The sequence below is a fragment of the Rhopalosiphum maidis genome, chromosome 2, assembly GCF_003676215.2.
Source record: "Rhopalosiphum maidis isolate BTI-1 chromosome 2, ASM367621v3, whole genome shotgun sequence".
In the NCBI taxonomy this organism is placed as follows: Eukaryota; Metazoa; Arthropoda; class Insecta; order Hemiptera; family Aphididae; genus Rhopalosiphum; species Rhopalosiphum maidis.
The window spans coordinates 36,080,986-36,104,937 of NC_040878.1; the positions used below are offsets into that span (position 1 = coordinate 36,080,986).

Sequence of the window (23,952 nt, forward strand, 5' to 3'; positions counted from 1 at the left end):
TCTGGATTAGGTATACTGATGAGGATACCAAAAACAATTAAAAAGTATTAACTATTATTAGATATTGGTATTTTAGTAAATATAGTTGATGTAGTATAAACTAATTACTAATTAGTATAATTATAATAATTTTATTTTATTTAAAATAAAGTTCCTATTATATAATATATTTTTTAATATATATATACATTTTATTATTAATATTTATCTTTAAATAATTACTAAATTGTGGGGGCCCCAAATTTGAAAGGCACCGTGACTGCAGCCCACCCAACCTCTCCCAAATCAGTAGTCATCGAATCTATAGACTATTTTAAGTCTATAACACAAACTGTCAAACTGAATAATAATTATCGTAAAATCCACATATCTGTAAGTTATAAGTATAACTTATGATTACTTAGCTAATAATTAATGATTATAAAACTAATAAAAAAAAAATACAAAAATACAAAATACAAAAAAAATTATTGGAAGTGTCAATGGATGTTCCTTTCCCTCGTGTTTTTCAAGTATTGTACAAACGTTAACTTGTTTAATTATTTCGTTAATTGTGTAAACAGATATTGTAAATGTCTTTTATAAATAAAAAATAAATGTTTCGAACAACAATAGTTTATTGTTTATTCATTGTTCTATATCACTATAAATTTAAAAGTTTAAAATAAAAAATTCTATTCTATTCTGTAAGGAAAATAAAAATTATATAAATAATTTTCAACACATTTTACATCTATTCATACTAAATAACTAATTAATATAAAATTATATAATACACTATATAAGTATTTAGTACAATAGTATACTAACATTTACATATAATAAGTTACATTTTAAAGCGATTTGTTTTTATTTATATAATGAATACGTCATATAAATATTATATTAGTATTTAGTTTTACTTTTAGTAGAGTATATTAAATAGTATTGCATAGAAACAATAGATATAGGCAAATTGTATTGAAAATTTAACTTTTAAATTAGAAAAACCTGGGAACTCGCTCTACAATGAAGAAGATTTTAAGTGTACTTTGTATTTAATAGATTTAAAGGATATGTTAGATTTGAATTTAATGATAAATTATATAAATTTTATATGAAAAACGGCTCTGATTATAGAATGGAGACATGCCTTCAATCAGGCTTCAACACAACAACTATTTTTATAGATTTGTTATAATGTACTTATATTATTGTTATCATAATATATGTATATGTTGATTTTCTGCCAGAAACCACTATCAGTATTCAACACTAAAGCTTCAAAAAGTTTCGTATCTCGTCAGATACAAAAAAACACACACACACGAGTATCGTAAAACAAAAGACCGAATACACTTATTCGCTTAGAATCTAAAATTTAATTAGTTATTAAATTGAAACATTTAAATATTTAAGCATTTATGTGATATTCATTAGATATAACATATTATATTAACTGTAATATTATTGTAGTAAGTAAATCGCCCGAATAAAATTGTTCAAAACTTTAAAACAATTAGGTCTGTACGGTAAAATTCAAATTATATCTTGTTTCATAATTTCGATCCCTCACAACTGCAGTTGACTAGAGTTAATTAGTGATCCTATGGATTACTAGAGCGTCTAGAGTGTTGATTATACGTATTGTAAATAAACAGGCGAATAATGCTAAAAACGACGTGCGATTAGCTATACATTACACTACTTAAATGATTAATATCCTGCAGCAATACGAATATTATACGCGTCTCCAGAAAAGTCTTTGTGTCTCTTATTTAGTATTTACAAGTATTATATGTTGTGTATTGTATATACACAACTTCGATATAGTACAGGTGTATATTGCGGTGTGTGTAAGTATAGAATATATTATGTAGAATGTACATGGTCGTATAGATATTGTTGTGTACAATTACTATGTATAAATATAGAGTGGTTTAAATAACATTATTTTATAACGTAGTACGTCGTACTTAACTCATAAAACAAGGGATCGAAAATTCGGATTAACCGGAAACATTGTTATTATAACATGCTTATGCTTATACGTATATGCTTGTATATGAGAATCGTCGGGCAATTTAACTCGTTCACACGTTGTATACATATTATTATTATTATTATTATTACTATTATTATTCGACGTACTCGTGTGTCTACAGGTAGTCATAACATACGTCAGCCGCGGTTCTTCGCGTAAACTTTTTACCCGCAGGACCCCACATGATGTATCATAAACTATATATCATATTATAATATAACGTCATACACGATGCGTATAATGTTTATTATATACATATATAATTGTACTACCGATTTTCTCTCCTCCTATAGATCGGCTACCTATGTATACATGTGCCGGCATGCCTTTTAGAAAGCCGCGAGCACTTCGACTATAACGACTATAACGTCACTTTATACGTCAGCAGTACGTTAAGACTTTAATATATAATACACATAATTGGCGAATAGGTATACTCGGTATATATGTTATAAGACGAGGAGCTTACAAAGTACCTATATAATACTCTATTGATTATTTAATGATTTGAAAAAATATATATTTAGCGATACAAAATTTAAAACACTGTGATCTACTCGTAAATAACACTGCAAAAAAGACAAAACACGTCTTAATATTCGCATGCCCTATAGAATAAAGAGTAATTATTTTTGTAGGTACAATAATTCAACGTCTTTATGCATTATGTAAACTGAATAATATATCGATATATGTATAAAATATTTAAATTATTATAGTAGTGTCTTATAAGTCAATACCAACGTAATGTAGATTGGTTTCACACTATATAATTTTATATTTTTAACATATTTTGGGAACACTCAGTCAAATCCAGCTATAGAAAAAAATGGAAAGTTATATGAAGAAATTGGAAAATCGTTTTATGATCTATTCAAGGGATAATAATATAAGTCTAAGACTTGTCTACTTATAAACAGACTATGTAATATATGATATATATTGAGCATACTAATATTATACATTTATATTGCGCCTTTCTCGCCGCTGCGCGCCATGATGTGATGTATATTAAACGGGCTGTGATATAGCAGGCGAGAAATATAATAGACTGACGGGGTTCGGGTGCAGGAAGGCTACAAAGATTTATGAGACCATAAAATGTATATTATACATATATTGACTTTGAAACAATTTTGCACGTCGCCCACCATTCCCGGCCGCACCAACGCAATTACATCTAACCGGGTCATAACAAATGCCCGGGCCGCCCATGTATTATATGTATATATAATATATATATTATATATTTAATTATTATATTGTATATGAAACGGCCGACTACCGAGACTTCTCTCCCGCCCGCGTAAATTGCAACCATTAATATAATGTACATTTGACTAAGTTAGCGAACACGTAATACACGTATTTTACATATTAGTTATTACCTATATATATATAGGTACAGGTGTTTTGTATGCATAGGTACTCGTATATTATTTAACAGCAATATTACAGCCACCAATACGAAACCACCGCAATGCCATTTTCATAAATTATTATTTTCACACCTAAAACCAATAAAATTTAACCGAATATCGTTTGCATCGGCGTGTACGTTTTATTTATTATATAATATGTGCTGAGCGTCCGCAAAGACACACGGAGTGGCTTTGGCAAAATAATTGTTTTATACTAAAAATAGCGATTGCGGACGCCGAGAGGTTTTCGCGGTAAGGTCAAATTTATGGCCGACCAACAATTAGCTATGGATAAGCATTTTGGTAAAATATATGTAAATAAATAAATATACGCCGCACAGAATTAAGTTAAATATGACAAGATTCCGTATGTAATACCTAGACAAAATATCTAATATATTTTAATTATTCATACAATATGTTTTATTTAATTCGTATAAGTTATAAGATCATTCATGCCATTGTTCTTAATTTTCTATAATCTATGTTACTATTGTTTATTATTATGTATACTAGATTGTAGTCTGTAAATATATTTTAATAAAAAAAAAAGTTACAAACGTACAATATGATGGATGGTCCAATGGGCACTGATATTTCGATTACAATATTTTTATTAGTCATCGCCAGATACGCGTTTTCCGTCAGATAAATCAAGACTTTGTACAAAAAAAATAAAAAAATTGTATACAAAGGTTTATTTGATTATTTGTATTAATTATAGGTATTCTGTGCATGTGATAATACTAATTAAAAGTTGAAATATGTGATATCATAATTCATACAAATTATATACATATTAAAAATTATTTATATAATAACCGTCTAGGTTTTTATTTATACAATTATATACGTTTAATATTATACTTATACCTAAAATGCTTCACCCTTTTTTAGTAATTACTAATTACACACGCGTGCTTCTAAAATATCTAAATTTATAAAGGAAAAAATATATATAAATTTACATTTTTACGACTAAAAACAAATGATTTCCAAGAAAAAATAAAAACCCAATATGGAAATTAAAAGCTCCACCGTGATCTGAATTATGAAGTAAAAGAATAAAATAAAATAACGCTTTGAAAATATTATATTTTAATCATATAGATAAAACTTATTTTTGTGAATACTATTAAGTGCAATATCAAAAGATATTAATTAAAATTAAACTTTTTTATAATTCAGTTTTACAAAATAGAAATTATATAATATATTTTTATTTAATATCCCGATCATTCGACATTCATATATATATATATATAACTTATTCTCAAAGACTCCAGATTTAGTTTTCAAACATTTCTGCACTCTATATCTCTTTATCTAACTCTTCTGTTAAAACTATTAACATAAGTAAGTTTATCATTTTCATTCCCTCTCGCTAGCCTCTGAGATATAATATTATCCCATAGGGCATAGACGCATAGGTCATAATTACATCTATATTGAGGAATAGGGTGTATTGAAATATTTTGTACTTAGCAGTCTTCCTTTAAACTAACCACCATGTCAGTATATTATCCCTAAATCCACAACTTTGGTCCTTTTGAACGTTAAAATTATGTCCATTTTGAAGGGATTTACCCTTTACCGACTACCACCTGCTCAAAATAAACATTTCTAATGTCGTTCCTTTTATCTACTATTGTCTATCATATCATTATTAAAGTGTTAATTACTTATAAGTGTTCATTAAGACATTTCATTTTTATTAATTATTATTTACGCTTTTAAAGTTATAAACAATAATTAATATCTATCGAGCATGGAGTAACATGTACATAGGTATTGTATGTAATTTTTGATAGTTGATACCTAATCAATATGTTTAAAAATACACTACTTCGTCATTCAGTATTTATACATAGGTGTTATAAGTCAATTGGTCATACATAAAATATCTAATCAAGTATTTATTATTCTAGTAATTTTTACAAACTATACAATTTTTATAGGTCAATACTAATTAATATATTTTTTAAATTATTATATAGACCCCACAACTTTCAGACCTATTATTATTTACTATGGTCATTGTAGTTATAGCAATTAGATGTATTTAAAAGTAAATTAATGATTTAAAAACTATAGGTACCCCTTCAAATTTAATTTAGATAGTTAGGTATATACAATTTTCAAAACAAAAACCATCTGCTTGACAGCTTACAGCAAAAAAGTTAATTTTTTTGAAAAAATAAGTTTATGCCGCCGTAGAACTTTAAATGGCATAACAGATTTCAGTACCTAATTTGAAATATGGCCTTAAATTTTCTTTGCAACTCCAATAATCCAAATTTGAATAAATGCATAATTAAAGGAAAATATGGTAGAGAACACTGGGAATGATTAGTGAATTTCTCTGTATAACCAAACCTCGAAAATTCATTTAAATATGAACTATTATGAAGACATAACTGTGTGAATAATGAATATAATATAGATAATATAATTATAATAATGAATATTAAATATTATACGTCGTACGTACAAGAAGGTATCAAAATTGTTTTCTTACTTTATTCGCCGCCAATCGTTTTCTGTAATATGTACAGAGTATTCAATAACAGCCATTAAAAATAATTAGGACTAACAAACGATAATGATATAATTAATGAAGTTATTAGTTATTTTACATTATATAAATGTACATAAGTGTTATCACTTATTGTTCCATATATAGGTATTAAACTATCCATACAGTAATTAAGAGTTTTCAAACGTATTATATACATATATATATGTGTGTGTGTGTGTGTGTGTGTGTGTGTGTGTGTGTGTGTGTATTATAGAATATATATATAGAAATTAGAAGAATGAGAAAAACTTTTGTAATATTACCTCGATATAGGTAGTCTAGATATTATGCTGTAGATACGTATTTATAATATCTCAATCTCATATTTACAGACTTTTTCCACGTCGCTGGTTTTTAATCTAAAAATGTGGATACCGGCACTCATTCAAAGAACAGCTCCGAATAAATTGCAAAGTAAATATTTGCACAGAATAATATGTTTCTAAATAACCAGTAAATGCGTATCTTATTTTAAATTTTGAGCGGCGCGAAACAGACATTGTAGAATTCGCTGCTCAGTGTTATAATATAATATAGGTACCTACAGCGATGTGTTTTTTCTATTTTCGAAAAAACCACTATTTGGAGCAGTAAAATGCGAAACGAATATCCGAAACGTGTTTTATTTACTGACCTAGTTAGTGTAAGCAACTCATTTTAACCAGTATACTGTTTGAGCCGTTTGACGCATTTATAATAAATGTTAAAATGTCTTTTAATACTTTAATACCAACATATTTAATTCAATATTAAAAGATTACCTTACTTCTATAAGAAAAAACATTAAATTAAGTCACTTTAAACTTTTTCATTACCTGGTCGATTAAAATTCATGAAGTAACAAGAAATAAAAATATTTTTTTTTAAAAAATCGTTTTACTTACGCTTTGGTGTCTTATCTCTTCGAAGCAGTGTAATAATTTCACAGTTTTCCACGGTGGTCGGTGTTCCCACCTGATACCTCCTATTTAGGTTTGCAATTTAAACGAATGACTCGCTTTTATTTACAAAAACAGAAACTTCAAATAATGAAAAGTGGTATTTAAGTAGTGCATTTTCTGCTGCAGCAAGTACAGCATAAATGAACATAGACTACGATCGTAGAATTGCAAGGTATGCAGCTTATATAATAATATAATTTATTCCCTCAAGAATATTAATGCCACTAAATAAACAACCATACCATTGTCTTAAAAATATTTATTTATATTTAACCAATTTATCATTATTATTTTTATAAAGATGATGTACCTATTTTTTGAAAATAATGTAATTACATAGTTCTTGTCACATAATTAAGCTGTAAATCTCGACCGTACTTACATATTTTTTATTTTTCTAAAAAGTATTATTTTAGGACTTAATTTTGAAGTATAATATGCCAACTAAAAACATTCTGCCCTCGGGCCTCAAGACCTATCCCGTATATGTTAGAATCTATATTATATCTACAGAATTCTGTTTATTAAATTTGGTATTTTAAATTCATTTTTATTCTACGCAGTTATACATTTCATTGCAATCAGTTATAAACAATAAAAATGCAAATGAAAAATAAGCGCACCCTTTAGCGCCCCCTTCCAAAATTTAGTAAATACTCGTACAATAGGCTTACTTAGAATTTTAATTTTACATACATATTAATAAATATTTCGGTATGTTTAGAATGAATAATATTTCCCCAAACCAGCCAAAATATATTCGTGTCAGCATCAAGTCATCATTTCAAATGTTCAGTTTTTTTTTTCTTAATAAAATAATAAATAATAATTATAGCTTATTTATAAATTACAAATTGAATAAAAAAATGTACGGCATTTTAAGGTAATTTTTTTGGTAAAATGCATTTTTTAAGGGCATTTTTGGCTATTTTTTAGAGCAACGGTTCCCAAACTTTTTTTTCCACGGTGCCTTTTATTGGACCCAATTTAGCCATGGTGCCCTGCTGTAAATAACACGAAAGACAGAACAAAAAAATACTCATTGATAATCAATTTTACGTAAACCGCGGTGCCCTTAGAAAATGCTCGCGGTGCACAGTTTGGGAACCGCTGTTTTAGAGTATATTTGTGTGGTTTTAAGTGCATTTAAATCCGAGCCCTACTTATATTATGTATTAATAAATATAAATAATAATAATAATACATTGTATTTAATAATGTGAACAAATTTATAGGTACAAAATCCATTTAATAATATGTTGATATTTTTAATAGTAAAAAAATGTTTGTGCCTCCCTTCCTACGTTCGATTTTTCTAAATACGTCACTACCAAGTGCCAATAAATGAATGTCTGTATCTAATAGTAATAATAAGTTTAATATACTTGCAAATTAGTAACTCGTTTTTTTTTTATAACAATATTATATATTGTAGTGTTATAAAAAACTCTATAACAATTTAAACACATTCCACTCATTCCAGCACTCCCAATATTATAAATTATGTGTAACAAATGTATAGTTTAGTATTAATGTATTATGCTATTAAGGATTAAAGTATAGTATAACGTCATGGGTAATCAATATTAAAACAATTACTTTTTGTAATTTAATCGTCTGCTACTTATATACCTATGATTAAATATTTAAATGTAATACTTATTATTTTTATATCATATTCATATACAATCAGTGGTGTAGTGAAGAGTATACGTGGGTATACGGCGTATACCCAAAACGCTAAAATTCTTAAATGCGTTTACCAAGGAAAGAAAATAAAACAAATACACGGGTATACGGTTGTAGCCTTCAGTGGTGTAATTAGGAATTTGTCTTAGGGGGGATAGACATTTTTTTACACACAATATACTTAGATTTTCAAGTACAGTGGTGAGTGGTATCTAAGAATTCTATTTTATCAAAAATCCTTCTACTACTATATAGGTACACAAAATGTCAAAATCTATTAATAAATGTTGCTTTAAGATTCTATACAATTTAGTACCTGTACAACATTATAATAAATTCTTCAAAATGTTAACATTGAATATATTAAAATTAAATAATAATTATTAAAATATTAAATTTATTTTATTTGTAAATAATTTAATGTATATAGTTCTTTCTTTGTACTGTTTACAAAAGAATTTCTAATATAGAAATATAATTAATAAACTAATAAATTGAAAATCCATTTCTTACATAACGTAGAAAAGAGAATAAGGAATTCAAATATGTTTTCAAAATTAATATCGGATTTTCAGTACTTGGTAAATTTTTCTTTTTTTTGGATCTTCATGTAAAAACTTTTTTTTTATCGCAACATTTAGTAACGTGTGACTGCGCGTATGTACATTACTGATTTCAAAGAATCTTACCCGTAGTTTATCATTAATTACATAAAGCGTTCGGGAACTCACGCACACTAATGATCAGTTACAACACACACAGTCACACATAACTCACGATAGACATCGAATATTGCCTAAATATAACCCCTTAAAAATGGTTCGCTTTCAACAGCCTTAAAGAAATCTTTAATTATGGTTTTTTCTTATTATCAGTATTTTCCATGTTCATACCTATTTATAGATTTATATAATGGATAGAATTTATATTTAATATATTTTGTTGTGATGTCAGCACAACAAAACACATAATCCCATAAATTAATAAATAAATATACATATTATATAAGCTCTGGGCCCTGGGGGGGAATCTATCCCCCTCATCACCCCTTAATTACGCCCCTGGTAGCGTTTTGGATGATAACCATATTACCACTATTTATTAATAATATACATATAATTTGAACATTTCTGTTTTTTTTTTATTCTCATAACTCCTAGAGAATTAGTGTATCAGAACAATTAATTTTGATTAATAATAAAATTATAAGAAATAGGCATAGGCACCGACTCCACGGTGGCAAAGGGCTAACTTTATTTTCTTTAATCTATCGGCGGTCACGTAATGAGATTTTTTCTTACTTCCGTATTATTTAACACTTACTAGTTACCACTAAATACCAATAGGTTTATTGTAAATAAAAACTTACATCGTTCTTTATTTGAAACTATTGAGTAGCTACTTATTATGGTTACATTGATTTAATTATTTCAACATTATATAATATGTACAACAATCAAAGAACGTAAGAAACTATAGTTGGTTATTTTAAACATCTTACAGGTTATACCTTACAAGCTTCACAATAAACGTAATTAAATTAATCCTAGAATTGTACATGTGATTTTAACTAGTCTGCATAATTATTATTAAAATAAAACAAATCGAATATTATTGTATTTCAATTATATTTTTTATTCAGATTTTGATTAAATTACAAATTATCATATATTGACTAGTCATTTTTTTTAATTTTCCCATAATTTATCATTAAAATATCATAGTTACCTATCTATCGGTATTTATTTAACATTACTAATCGTAACACAACCTTTATAAATTGAAAAAGTGAATTTAAAAAATGCGTTAGTAAAATATAAACTGAATTATCCGTATCAGAAAATTATACGGTAATCCACCCCCTTCCGACTCTCATCAAACAAGACTCGAGGCCAATGCCCCTGATACGTGTAGGTACCTAGCTATGTATACGGAGCGTATAAAACGTATGATGGTGGCCGAGACATTTATTCTCGGGGGCTACAGGGAGTGGGCCGAAATAGCGTCGAAAAATAAAAGAATTTCACCGACTCGTTTAAGGAAGGTAAAAAGAAAAATACGAATATCTATTTGACTAACCTATACACACCTACCGTTATAATTTTATAAACATCATAAAGCTGTTATGTGATATCGATTTAGTGCTCGTAAACATATATTTTGTACTGGTCGATATCAATATAACATTATGTACAAGAAACTCTCACTACGATGATTAAACGAATTCTGTGGTTATTCCACAAAATAGTTAAAGAAAAAAAACAAATTTATGTAAATTTATTATGTATTATTGAATTTATTTTAACAAAATTATATTATTACATAGAATTATTATAATTGTAAGTAGTACTTATACGATTTCTACACACGTGACACGTTATATTTTTATTTAGAAACCTACACATTTACTTTTTTAAAAATATCAGTGATTTATTGTTGTAAACTTTTTACATAACAACACTTCTATATTTTTGTTTGAAGTTTTTTTACAACATACTTTGTCACAAAGCGTTTCTTCTTTTATAATAAATATTACAAAAATGTATTGGCGTATTACAGACCAAATAGATATTATGAAACAGTCTTGAAGACTTTGAAAATGAAATGTACGAACGCTAGGGTTGAAAATAAATGTGTCTTAAAGAAATTGATAAACGTTAAAAAAAACATAAAAATATTATATTATAACTTTTTCTATGGAAATTGGAAGTATAAAATAGGAGTAATATACATTTAATTAGTAGATCACGATAAACATACAACCATTTTTTTTTTCAACCCGAAGATTGGTTTACAACTCCAATTCTCCATTCTGACCGATTACTCGCCTTTTCTTTAAGTTCCTTAAAGGTTTTGACTTTTGCATCACATTTAATTTGTCCTATATAAGAGTTCCGAGGACGTACTGCAGTTTTCTTACCTTCTATCATACCCTCTAATATTATATTATGCAATTCTTCTAGGTGTCTCGGGGAATGTCCAACCATTTTCCAACGTCTTTCTCTAATCTTATCTTTGATTGTATACAACCATGGTAAAGATAAAATAAGAATGATGATACTTTTTAATATACTTACCAACTATATATTATACTCGAAACAATGCATTATTATTAATTGTTATAAACTAAAAATAAAAATTATTTAAAACGACAAGACAAAACTTTAAAATAAAAAAAATAATGTTTGTCTTATATTATTTAAAAAAAAACCTGTTTTTTTCAACTCTGACAAACTAGAAATTCCCGAACAAAAGTCCAACGAAAAAAGTCCACGAATACCCAAATTTAACACGGGTAAAAAAATATTGTTTGTATATAGTTTTATTAAGTTAAGTTTATAAATTTTGTTCAGTAGACCTACCTACTTATATTATTTTATCTTTTAGACTACTCAATTGCCTATCTTAAAAAATAAACAGTAGTATATTGACTATAGGGTAGTCACAATAACTGTATGATTGGATGTAATGAAAGGTTGTAAATGTATTTAGGCTAAACCTATGAGTACCATGGGATCGTAAATTATAAATTTATCTAGTATTTTATTTTTTTGATATTTTTTTTAGTTAAATCATATTTTGTTAAGTATTCATACATAATGTTATAATAATATATTATAATTTTATGTTGGGCAAATCATTAATATGTTAGTTATCAAAAAATGCAAATTGTCTTACATTTATAGTATAGGTACTCTTCTTTTTTAATTTTTTCATTAATAGTGATTAGTGAACCCAATAAATTATGTGAATATCTTACATCCCCGAAGAAAAATTCAAATAAATTATCTGTAGTCGTAGGTCTTACATGTATAGTACCTACCACCACTCTTCCTGGAGTTGTGATTCTAATGTTACGAGTATGCGTGTCTCCAAATTCCAAAGCGTTTCTATTGTTTGACATTGACACCTGTTATAGACCGTTAGTTTGTTACGGCCTGATGGGTTAATCAAATTAATCGAATAATCGATGTACATTTAAAATTGAGCATGCTCGTCATTTATCGGAATATACATGGCAATTCTTAGTTCTTTAAGATCTTCAGTGTCTTAATATTTTTTTACAATAAAAGCAATGTTTTTTGACGTCAAAGGGAATCCCCATTTCTCAACTTATACCTAGTCCGTCTAGCAACATAGTTTCTTCTAGTTTAGATAAGACACAAGGTCTCCCAATAGGCTTCAAATTTTTTTCATTTCTTTTTCTGTTGACTGTTGCAGTCTTCAAAATAAATTCCTAATTGATTAGCTGCGTGACGCTGACTTTAAACACCGTTCTTAACGATAGCAACAGCTTTTTGCAAATCAGAATTAGAAAAATTGTATGTTTGATCGACAATTTTTTTCTGACATTTACCAATACCATTCTGTACAAAATTTAAATTTAGCTATAGGCAAAGCCGTATCTGTGAGGGAGTCCAAGGGGTCCGGACTCCCCCGAAATTTTTAAAAGTAACCACATTTAACTGGTAAATATAATCTATTGACTATACAATTTCAATATCTATATTAAAAAAAAATGTTGAATGTTGCCCTCTCCCACCACCCGAAATTATTTTTCAGTTACGGCCTTGTCTACAAGAACCATTTAGACAAAATGTCTAAATTGTAGTAATACTAGGTACCTAGTCTTGTTTAAATTTATCCTAGATATAACTTAAACCAGGTTTAAAATTTAAATAACAGAGGCTAAAATTGGACTAAATAAGTAAAACATGATTTACAAAAATGTATGCAGGATTATAAAAATTTATAACAATATAGAGTAGGTACGGTAGTAAATTTAACACATATCCAAACATATATTTTATTATAAATTGTATGTAAAATATCTCATTCAATGAGTATTAGAGCAAGTTTTCTAACGTTTTCAAAACGATAGATATTAACTATAAATTGAATTAATAAAAATTAATAGTTATGTTTAAAATTTGATGCGGCAACACTACCAGTGATTTTAAATATAGTTTAGATAACACAATATTTGTATCACATTAATTAATTCATAAGACCTTTATGGAGGTAAAACTATAAAGTGATATTTTTGCACAAGTGGGCCCATTTAATGGTATCTAAATTCTAAAAGAATAATTTTCCTAAAGTAAATTTTTAATCAAGTTATAATAAGTAACAACATTAATAACTAATAAGTAAACCAGTATGATCACACATAAACATTAGTGGATGGCATAATAGATAATAAAAGGTGATTTTATATATATATATAATTCAATATTTATTATTTTTTTATTTGAACATTAATGGAATCAAATAATATAATTATGCCTACTTCTGATTAAAATATTATCAGATAAAACAAAATTATGAGCATTGACGATCACAAATTCATTGTTTATCATATAAGAATATATCAAACTAAGTTCTTTATATCATTAGTCAACTTAAGATTTCTTACTAAGAAATAATTTATGAATTGTATCATGAACTCAAACTTGAAAAATATACAATAAATCAGTGAGATTTGATTACAATTAAGTAGAAATAAAATAGACCTTGCATAAAATGATTAATATAAAAATGTTGAAACATTTTAGGTTTGAATAAATTACACAATTCCAGGCATAATTATTATATATTATATAGAAACTTATAGATGAACATAGATGAATATCCATTAATTTTGAAAAAAAATTAACAAATAGTAAAGATTTAGAAATAATATAGAAATGGTTATGTATTAAAATGTTAGGAAGAATAATGGACAATAAATTCTTTAATATTTCTTAATTGTATTCACATTTCTATTGAGTAATTATAAAATATAGGATTAGTTTACCGTATAATACAAATTGAAGTAGATATACTAAATATCATACTACATTTCAACAGTGAACTAAGTATATTTAATTTGCTTAAGTTATAGTATACATAAGCATCAGCTACTTTTATATTACCTTATTTTTATACCAAATCTTTTACAAAAACTTAACAGTTTTCACTATCAATACAAAAGAAATAGAAAGAGTAATCTAATTGTTTACAAACATAAACCATGTCATATTCAACAAAACCCATTGGAATATAATAATAAATGCAATAACTTTAATTAATAATAGATTCACTTTGCACCAACAGCTCGATAATAATACAGTACAAATATAATTTTTTTATCATAATGTGGATATATAATATATATTTACTATAAATCTTAAGTTTTACTTCACACAATTTCACAATTGAAAAGAAAGATTTTTATTTTTTAACCAATATCAATATTAACCAAGCGAATGATTCACCAATATTCTTAAATCAAAGTATCAAACATAACTCTAAACATCAATTTAAAAAATATGAAAATGAGATGCATTGAGAGCTTAGCGCAGTCATTAGTTAAGCTACTAGTTCATAAACAGAGTATATAAGACTGCTATTGTGTAGCTAACAGCATATATCAATAAATGTATGAAATATGAATAGTTATCGGATTTAAAAAAGGAAACTAAAGAGGTATATGAAACAAAGATCTGATATAGGGAATGATGTATACATACTATTTAAGTATAATAAAATATCCTGAAAATCATATTTAAAATTAAATGCAAAATTAATGTAAGTTTGCATTCATTTTATTTGTTTACGCTAAAACATAAGCACATTCACATTAATTAATGAAATACAAAAGATATAAAATAGAAAATTATTGAAATACAATGAGATAATTAAAATGTCAACTTATGTCTTAAGCGTGTACTTGGAAAAGTCAAAAATAAAATACTATCACATGATGAAAAGGCATGACAAGGGACAATATAATATGGTATTTAATTAAAATAGCAAATATATTATCACGCTAAACCCTAATAATAAGTGTATCTATGCAAGACTAACACCATAGGGTACTAGGGAGCAACCATAAGTCTAGCAAGACTGATGCCCTGTCACATCAATTGCGTTCGCCATAAATCATTTACAACACCACCCATTAACAGTCTAACAAATCGTCGGATATATAAAAAATTCCGAGAATGTATAATTTTTTTAATTCAATGTTTGTTGTCAATAATCCATAACAGTCCTTAACGAACAGCAATACTGATGTTTGCCCTTGTCATTTAAACCTTCCCAAAATATATATTAAAATATATATGTAAAAAAGTTTTAACTATTTACATTAGGTAAATCTTAAATGACTACTAGGTAATGTTAATAATTTCACAGGATCTGCAGCAATTTCTTTATCCAGCTAAGTATTGGGATCTTGAATGTCTAGATGGTCCTGGGCGAGGATTGTACTTTTTTGGTGTCCATTTTATAGCACTTCCTTCCAATATAAATCTAGGTCGTTTATATTGCTCTGAACTAATCAACTGTTCGACATTTTTTGGCGTCACACAAATCACATGTTGACCTTTCCAGTACTTTACCATGTTCATGGACTGTAACGTTGAAATGATATCCGTTTGGGTGATACTAGTCATCGCGCTACAATAAATTACATAACTCTTAATAGCTCTTCTCGTTCTCAATGATTGTTGATAAATATATACCTTAAGTCTTTAATTGATAAAGATCCACAAGCATTTTTCAAAATTTCCAACAGTATCCATGACCAATAGGATCTGTATGACAATTTACCAAGATCACTCAATGGCTTTTCAGGACTGGCTACAAGTCCTTCCAACTTGCTCAATTCATAACTGAATGCTATTAATAGTTTGCCATAGCCTTGTCTTTGAAATGGTGGCATTGTTAATATACAAGCTACATTGTTGCAATCTGGTGAATCTTTTTCCTAAAATTGAATGAAAAAAGGAATGTTACAATTTAGAATATATTTTTTTTAATTTAATTAACATACTTTAGAAAAATATCCAACTAAATGGGCACCAACTTTGTCAACTTCACAAAGGATGTAAAACAAAAATGGTTCAACATCAAAATAGAGTGTCTTGTGATCTAAAAACAACTTTGCCAATAAACAAAGATTCTGACAATACATTTTGTGTTGACTGGAATTCACTTCCCAGATTGATAATGATCCTTTATGGTATACTTCAACTCCAGGTGGTTGTCTCCACGTACATTGGCTCTAAAATTTTAAAAATTTGTTAAATATATAAAAAATAACTAATATTTTAATTTAACACTAACCATATGATACTTGAACGATTTTTCTAATTTGCTGTATTTTAAACAGTATTCGCAAATCCAAATTTTAGATTCTTTTTGGTATTCTGCTGGAAATGGACTAAAATACCAAGTGTCAATTTCGTACTTTCCCAATTGTACTTTATTGATGTATTTTATTTTAGTTATTGCCTCATGCTCTTTTTCCAATGCAGCTGTAGTTGGATCCATTTCTGCATAAGACTAGTAAAATAAAATTCAATATTAATATTTGTATGATTATTTAATAATAAAATGAAATCCTTGTTAATGGCAATAATTATTTTCTAACTCAATTTATAAATATTAAAAAAAAAGTTTTTTGTATTAAATTTTTCACAATTTAACAATTGATTTTTTAAATACACAATATCTTATGCAGACTACCATATACCGTGTGTCCCAGAAAACAGGGTACGCTTTATCACTTTATTTTTTTGCTTATTATAAAGTGTTCCTGACAGAGTCATCCAACTTATTAATAATTATTAATTAATATTTTAGCTGTTTACTTTATCACTAATTACCCTTTAAATATTTTTCAATTCTGTTTGCAGGAAGATAAACTAAACCAGTGGTTTTCAACCAATGTACCGTGAGCGCTCTTGAAGAGTGCCGTAAAAATCTGTTAATAGTTTTATTAGTATGTATTTATATGTATACATATAAAATATGCTTTACATATTATATGGATTGGTGTGCTGTGAAATTTTTTGTAGAAGATGTGTGCCTTATAGTTAAAAAGGTTGAAAACTACTGAACTAAACTAATGGATCATAAATTCCTATGACTTACAATTTTTTTAACTTGTGTACTTGCGCATGCGCAACACAACTTCATTTTTTTTTAATGGCAACCCCTATTTTTAAAATCATTTTTTTTCAAGCAATTTTGATCTATCAACACGTATTCTAAACCCAAAATTGATAAAGTCAGAGCTAGCTATAACTTTTGAAAAAAAATTGATTAATTCAAAATGATATTAAAAATAGGAATTGCCATTAAAAAAAAAATGAAGTTGTGTTGCATAAAATATAAGTTAAAAAAATTGTAAGTCATAGGAATTTATGATCCATTAGTCTAGTTTAATGTCTTGCAAACAGAATTGAAAAATATTTAAAGGGTAATGAGTGATAAAGTGTACCGTTTTCTGGGACACACGGTATTTGAGGAACCTACTAAAATAATAATAATAGTCAAGCCAATTTTAAATAGCAAGATAATAAAAGATACTAAGAATATGTCAGTGATCATTTATTACTTTTCTTTCTAATCCATGCACAAGATGACAAATTTATATTAGTTAATTTAACTATTATCAAATTTGTTACCTATGTTTGTTTGTTGGTTTTATTTAAACATATTTTTATTTCCATTTAAATTATAAGCATGTAAAATATTATAGTTTAAAAATACTTATTTATCATAAAAAAATTTAAATATTGTAAAATAACAGAAAAGTCCAAACACAGATAATATTCTAGGCTTTAAGTTTAATAAAAGTTTGATACATTCATATATTAAAGTTATCATTATATATAATACTAGTTTCATTGAACATAAATTTGTTATATTGCCTGTTCGTCATAGAGAAAAACAAATAGTGTATTAATATCATTTTATAATATCAAATTTGATAATATGGTTACCATAAAATAAGTTAACTATGTTAACAATATGTATTGATTTAATACTATTATAAAATATTACATTATTATTATTTATTCAATAAGAAGTTCATTAACTTAAATAACAGTATTTAATAAACTTGAATGTGTTGATTATCACATAGGCCAAATGATAAACAAAAAATGTTTAACACACAATGTATGATATTAATGTATATCTAGTGGAATCTAAATTATATCACTGAGATTGACATAGTTATAATATTACATTAAAAAAAATATATAATAAATATTTTTTACCATTGGAACATGATTTATCTCATCATGTCTTCGTTTTTGATTCCTAGTGATCTTTCTGTCTGATTGATTTAAAAGATCTAAATTTTTATTCACATCCTTTTGTTTCCAATTTTTTTCAGAAATATCAAATCTTGAATTCATTATCCTAAACCATAATATAATGTTTTACTTTTAATTGCTGAAAAAAATCAAAATTAAATGGTTCTTACCGATCTCTAGGCACCCATTGATCCAATCTTCGATTGTACCCTTCATAGTGTACATAATACTCAAAAAGATGTTCTGTATCATTGAACCTCGTATGTAAGACTTCAGCAGGATCTAATTAATAGATAAAGACATATTATATTAATCCGTGACATAATATTTAGTTATATAAATACATAAATATAATATATTAATATATGATTCATTCATGTTATTTAATTTAATCAATCAAATATAATTTTAACTGGATTAAGATCTAGAAAAAAAATTTTTTTTTTTACATATTTTCTACCAAGTAGGTATATTAGTATAGCAGCAGGTAATAAACACTTAATTTAATAGATATCTATTTAACTATAAAGCAGCATTAGAATACCTACTAAAAAACTCATTGATATTTTTTATATTTAGAATATTTCTGTTGTCCATAAAGTTTTAATAATTCTAAATTTAAAGAGCATATAAAATAATATTTAAATTATTTATATCTAATTAAAATGCTTATTTATATTTTTCTAGAACATAACACAGTATAACACCAACTAGGATATTGAATATTTAAGATATTATGTCCAAGACTTAACATAAAAATATTACCTATTATTAGTTATAAATGTAAAGTAGGTAGAGTAGGTTAAATATTAGATAAATAACTTGTCTTTTGTCTTATTTATAAATGTCATTACAATTAAATTTAAATCAATAAAACAATTATTAAAAACAATCAATCATAAAGCAGATAATCAATAACAGGAAAAAACTATAGAACTAAACATGACATCATATATTTACTCATATAATAATTGTTAAAATGTAAGAAAAAAATTGAACTTTGATTTAGATTTTATTTTATTTTATGAAAGTAGTAACAACAGATACCTAAATTATACTATGATAAGTACCTAGGTCATCATATATGATACGAATCAATAAGTTACAAACATAAAGATATTAGCACATTCATTTTTTTAAAATTATAGTTGAAAATCCAATTATTTGTTTAAAAAAGTTTTCTATGGTGATTGAAACTCATTTTTTTTTTGTAATTTACCAGAAAAATACTTTCTATAAATACAAAAAAAATCAAAATACCAATCTGTTATGCATAATTAATAAGAAAATGATAAATAAATTGTATTGGTTTCTATTAATTGCTTACTAAATACATTTAAAAGTTAATACAAATAATTTCAGAACAAATGCAATACACAGACGTGAAATATATGCACATTAGACCCGTGCCATAACTACAATACATTTTTGTGAACCTAGATAAAATGCATTAAAAACAAATTATATATTTAATTGTAGGTATCAAACAAGCGTGTTTTACTGGTTCTTATAAATTCTTGTGGCTGACTATAGAAGAAAGGACGTGAAGGACACTAAGATGTTAAATCTGAATGGACAGATTCAGAAAAACGAATAATATAGCAGTCTTTTTAAGTAAATTAAGAGTGCCATAATAATTTAGTTTTGGACTATTCTCTCATACCACACTCTCATATAATTAAAAATAATTAATTTTAATAAATTTATAAAACAGATACACATTTTTATTACATATACCTAAATCAATGAAATATTAACAATAATTTGTGCATACAAAATTAAGTTTTCAATTACCTACATAAAATCCCAACTATAAAATAATTTTAAATGCAATTTGTTAAAAAATAATTCAGGGAATTTAGGGTTACTCATTAGAAACCTGTGGATGTTAAGCAACATAGGCTCCTCTTAGTCTATATAGTATAGATACACAATCATGTATATGTAAAATAATTTAATTTTGTTTTGTTTTTTCATAAGACATTACCTACAATATAAAATCTTTCTTAAAAAAATAAACGAGAAAATTATTTTTATTTTATAATACAATAAAATATTTTAGGTACTATACATTTTTTAATTTATGTCACTATTGTATATTTTTATAGTTAATTTAAAAAAATTAATCATTTAAAGACATTTTTACTAACTACAATAGTCCAAAAATAGACAGCTTGTGATCAATGTGATCATATTATTATTAATATAATTATTATATGCGCGAATAAATATTTCGCTCGAGTTTTCGATATAATGGAAGGCAATTATTATTTATCCTTGTAAATGGGTATACCCGTGTACGATTCATCTATTATATTACCTATATTACCAACTAGAGAACATACAGATTCTGCAAGACCTCACGCGACACCATGCCATCGATACCCTGGTTCTACTGTGATAGGGTGTCGCGTAGAAAAACCGAATTTTGTTAATCTACTCGGAGTTCTTTCAATGGACAATGAATACATACCACAAACCTAATATAGTAGTAACAAAAGAATATTGGAATACAAATAAAAATAGTAGATAATTAGATATATACGTTCTATTTTTTACGAAAAACGGACATAAAATATCAAGTCTAGATACGACATTGAATATTACATTCTAATATCAATATTATATTTATATAGTACGATGGTTGATATGTACGAGGGGTTTGACAGCCACCAACGGCAACAATTACCCACGCGTATTTATCGTTCTTCCTGTTTGTGAAACGTATTCATTATCGTGATTATCAAAAATACAAAATATAAACGAATGTAATATAATATCATTAATTATTAATAAAATAATGTTATAAATATGAAGGTATAATATAGCGGTGGGGGCACGCACATCTAACCTATTGATTCGCCAAACAGAAAATAGAGAAACCATAATATATTACGTTTAACACAGGATAGTCAATTTTTTTAACTTTATTTTCCTAAGATCTTCGAACAGGACAATTTTAATCTAGTTTTCTCCAAATTAGTATCAGAATTATTACGTGTTAATTATATACTATTAACGTAAAAAAAAAAACCCCCGTACACAAAAGAAAATGCGAAATAAAATTTTTACAGTTTTATATTAAAATTGAAGTTAATATAACTATTACCTATTATTAACTTATATTTTACAAACAACAGTTATTGACACAAAACGAGCGTTGTGTGACGACAACAATTGTCGGTGTGAGAGTTAAATGTTATATTTCACGGTGAAACATTATGAACCCGCTACATAAAGCAATCATTATCTCAAAAGTTGAAAAATATTTTTAAATATAAATATAAAAAAAAATCAGTGTTATAGATTTTATTTTTATTAATTTTTGAGTCAAACCAAAATCGCTTTTTTGGTTTAATTTTTATAAACGAAGTGAGCCCAGGCTTTATTCACTCGCTGGAAGATGATGTTCAAGAAGTAAGCGGGTAAAAAAAATCATGGAAAATGGCAAAAATTCGTTTCGGCAAATCGCAAGTACTAAACGCGCGACCACGGTAGCGGAACAATATCAATAATAACAACGACGCGCTGGCATAATATGCAAGTGAGGTCGCGACGGCGGGAAAAATTGCGCGGGCGAAAATTACGCGCGAGAACGCCGCCGAACGGTATCGAACGCAAGCAGCGGCGGTCGTGAACGCGCCTCGGCGGCCCGAGAACGTCATCGCGTACTTATTTATTTACGTTTTATTTTTCTTTGAAGTTTTAGAGGTCGAGGGACGGGCTACCGCCATCACAACAACAACAACGGCGGTGGTGATGGTAACGGTCGCGGGGAACAGATGGGTGGCAAGTAAAGCAGGGGGGTCAGGACTGCGCTGGAACCCGCCGGCGCGCACGAAAACGAACAAAAGAACAACGAGTCGACGACCCAGGCGCGGCGCTACGCATTCGCCGGGCTACCGACTAATTTAACGCCGCAGATGTCGATTTTAGTCACACTACATACAGTCGGCCCGACAAGTCGGTCGTAAATAATAATAATCATGTCGTGCGTGTACGGTGTGTACATACGACCGCACATGTTGCGCGCCGGCCGACGGCTATAGATTGCACAACATTTCGTCAGCGATCGGCGGCGGCAGAGCTCCTCATCCGCACCCGCACGAACGCGGCGCAAGACCAACGACTCGCGCGCACACACACATGCACTGAAATCACGTTGTGCGGCACCGGCCGGGTCGGCTCCCGGCGGAGATTGCGGAGGATAGCAAAAATGTTTATTTACCCATCGATCGATCGACCGTCTCATCCTATCGATACTATTTCTTAATAGATATAATCAACCAGCCGGTTGTGTGTACTCACGCCACGAGTCGTCGTACCGGCGAACCAGATAGTGTTCACCTACGTCTAACGGCCCATCTTCCGACGATTCTGAGTCCTCGGCTTTCTCGTTCTCTGACGAACCGTTCGCAGTTTTCGGATCGTCCGGACTGTTGGCGTTCCGCGGCGGATCCACCTCCATGCTGACGGACGTCGCACTGTGATGCACGACCATAATAGTTACCGGGCGATGGCCAAGTCGATACCGTGTATAAAAAAGCGCGCGACGGTGGCGGGATTATCGCAAAACAATAATACTAATAAGAATATTATATACGTTTCGATTTTTAGCGCGGAGGCATAACCGGTAACCACGAGGATGATGCGACGACAACAGTAGTAGTGAGTTCAACTGCTATTTACTATTGTAGCTTCAGTGATGCGCTGCAGCCAGTCCTCGCTACTCTACCACAGTCTACAACGGCACGATTCGCAAGTCTGAGAGCGGCGCACGTCGGGTACGGGCGGTGTCGGCTTTGTTTGGGCTACGCGCCCCACCCCGCGCCATCCAGGCTACGATGCCGACCAGCGCGCCTCACCGTAGCGCCGCCCAAACGACCTCGCCACCACAGTCATGGAACGAAAAGTCAACGTAATGTCACAGAATAAATTAATGCCCCAGATCTCCATCATGGAACAAAGAACGATAGCCAAACGAGTTAAGATCGTTTGAATCGCAATATAATATTAGACGGAATACGGATAATTTTTGACGATGTAATAATAATAATAATCATCTCAAGTATCTTTTTTTTTGCAAAATAAACACATCTCTGTACAGTAAAGTATACACGTAAATATTACGCAGTAGACAACAGTTACTTATGTTATTCCACATAAAAAAAAGACAAAATCAATAAATTATAATTGTTTTCAAGAT

The 23,952-nt window shown here is 28.3% G+C and overlaps 1 protein-coding gene across 1 annotated transcript; it reads right to left on the reverse strand.

Moving 5' to 3' along the window:
- Window positions 1–15,193: 15,193 nt before the first annotated feature.
- LOC113551763 (histone acetyltransferase KAT8) lies at window positions 15,194–23,544 on the reverse strand. Its single transcript, XM_026954226.1, has 7 exons — window positions 23,055–23,544; window positions 18,917–19,028; window positions 18,708–18,852; window positions 16,765–16,983; window positions 16,472–16,702; window positions 16,161–16,405; window positions 15,194–16,095 (listed from the first exon to the last, which is right to left on the reverse strand). The coding sequence occupies exons 1-7, from the start codon at window positions 23,245–23,247 to the stop codon at window positions 15,849–15,851; spliced, it is 1,392 nt and encodes a 463-aa protein (XP_026810027.1). The 5' UTR covers window positions 23,248–23,544; the 3' UTR covers window positions 15,194–15,848.
- Window positions 23,545–23,952: the final 408 nt, after the last annotated feature.

What these genes read in the sequence shown, in the direction of transcription:
- LOC113551763 (XM_026954226.1), bottom strand. Translation starts at nt 23,247, where the DNA reads ATGGTCGTGCATCACAGTGCGACGTCCGTCAGCATGGAGGTGGATCCG. An exon ending in CCGGTACGACGACTCGTGGC is followed by an intron (nt 19,029 to 23,054) that starts GTGAGTACACAC and finishes TCTATTAATTAG; the next exon opens with ATCCTGCTGAAGTCTTACAT. An exon ending in TAGTTGGATATTTTTCTAAA is followed by an intron (nt 16,406 to 16,471) that starts GTATGTTAATTA and finishes ATTCAATTTTAG; the next exon opens with GAAAAAGATTCACCAGATTG.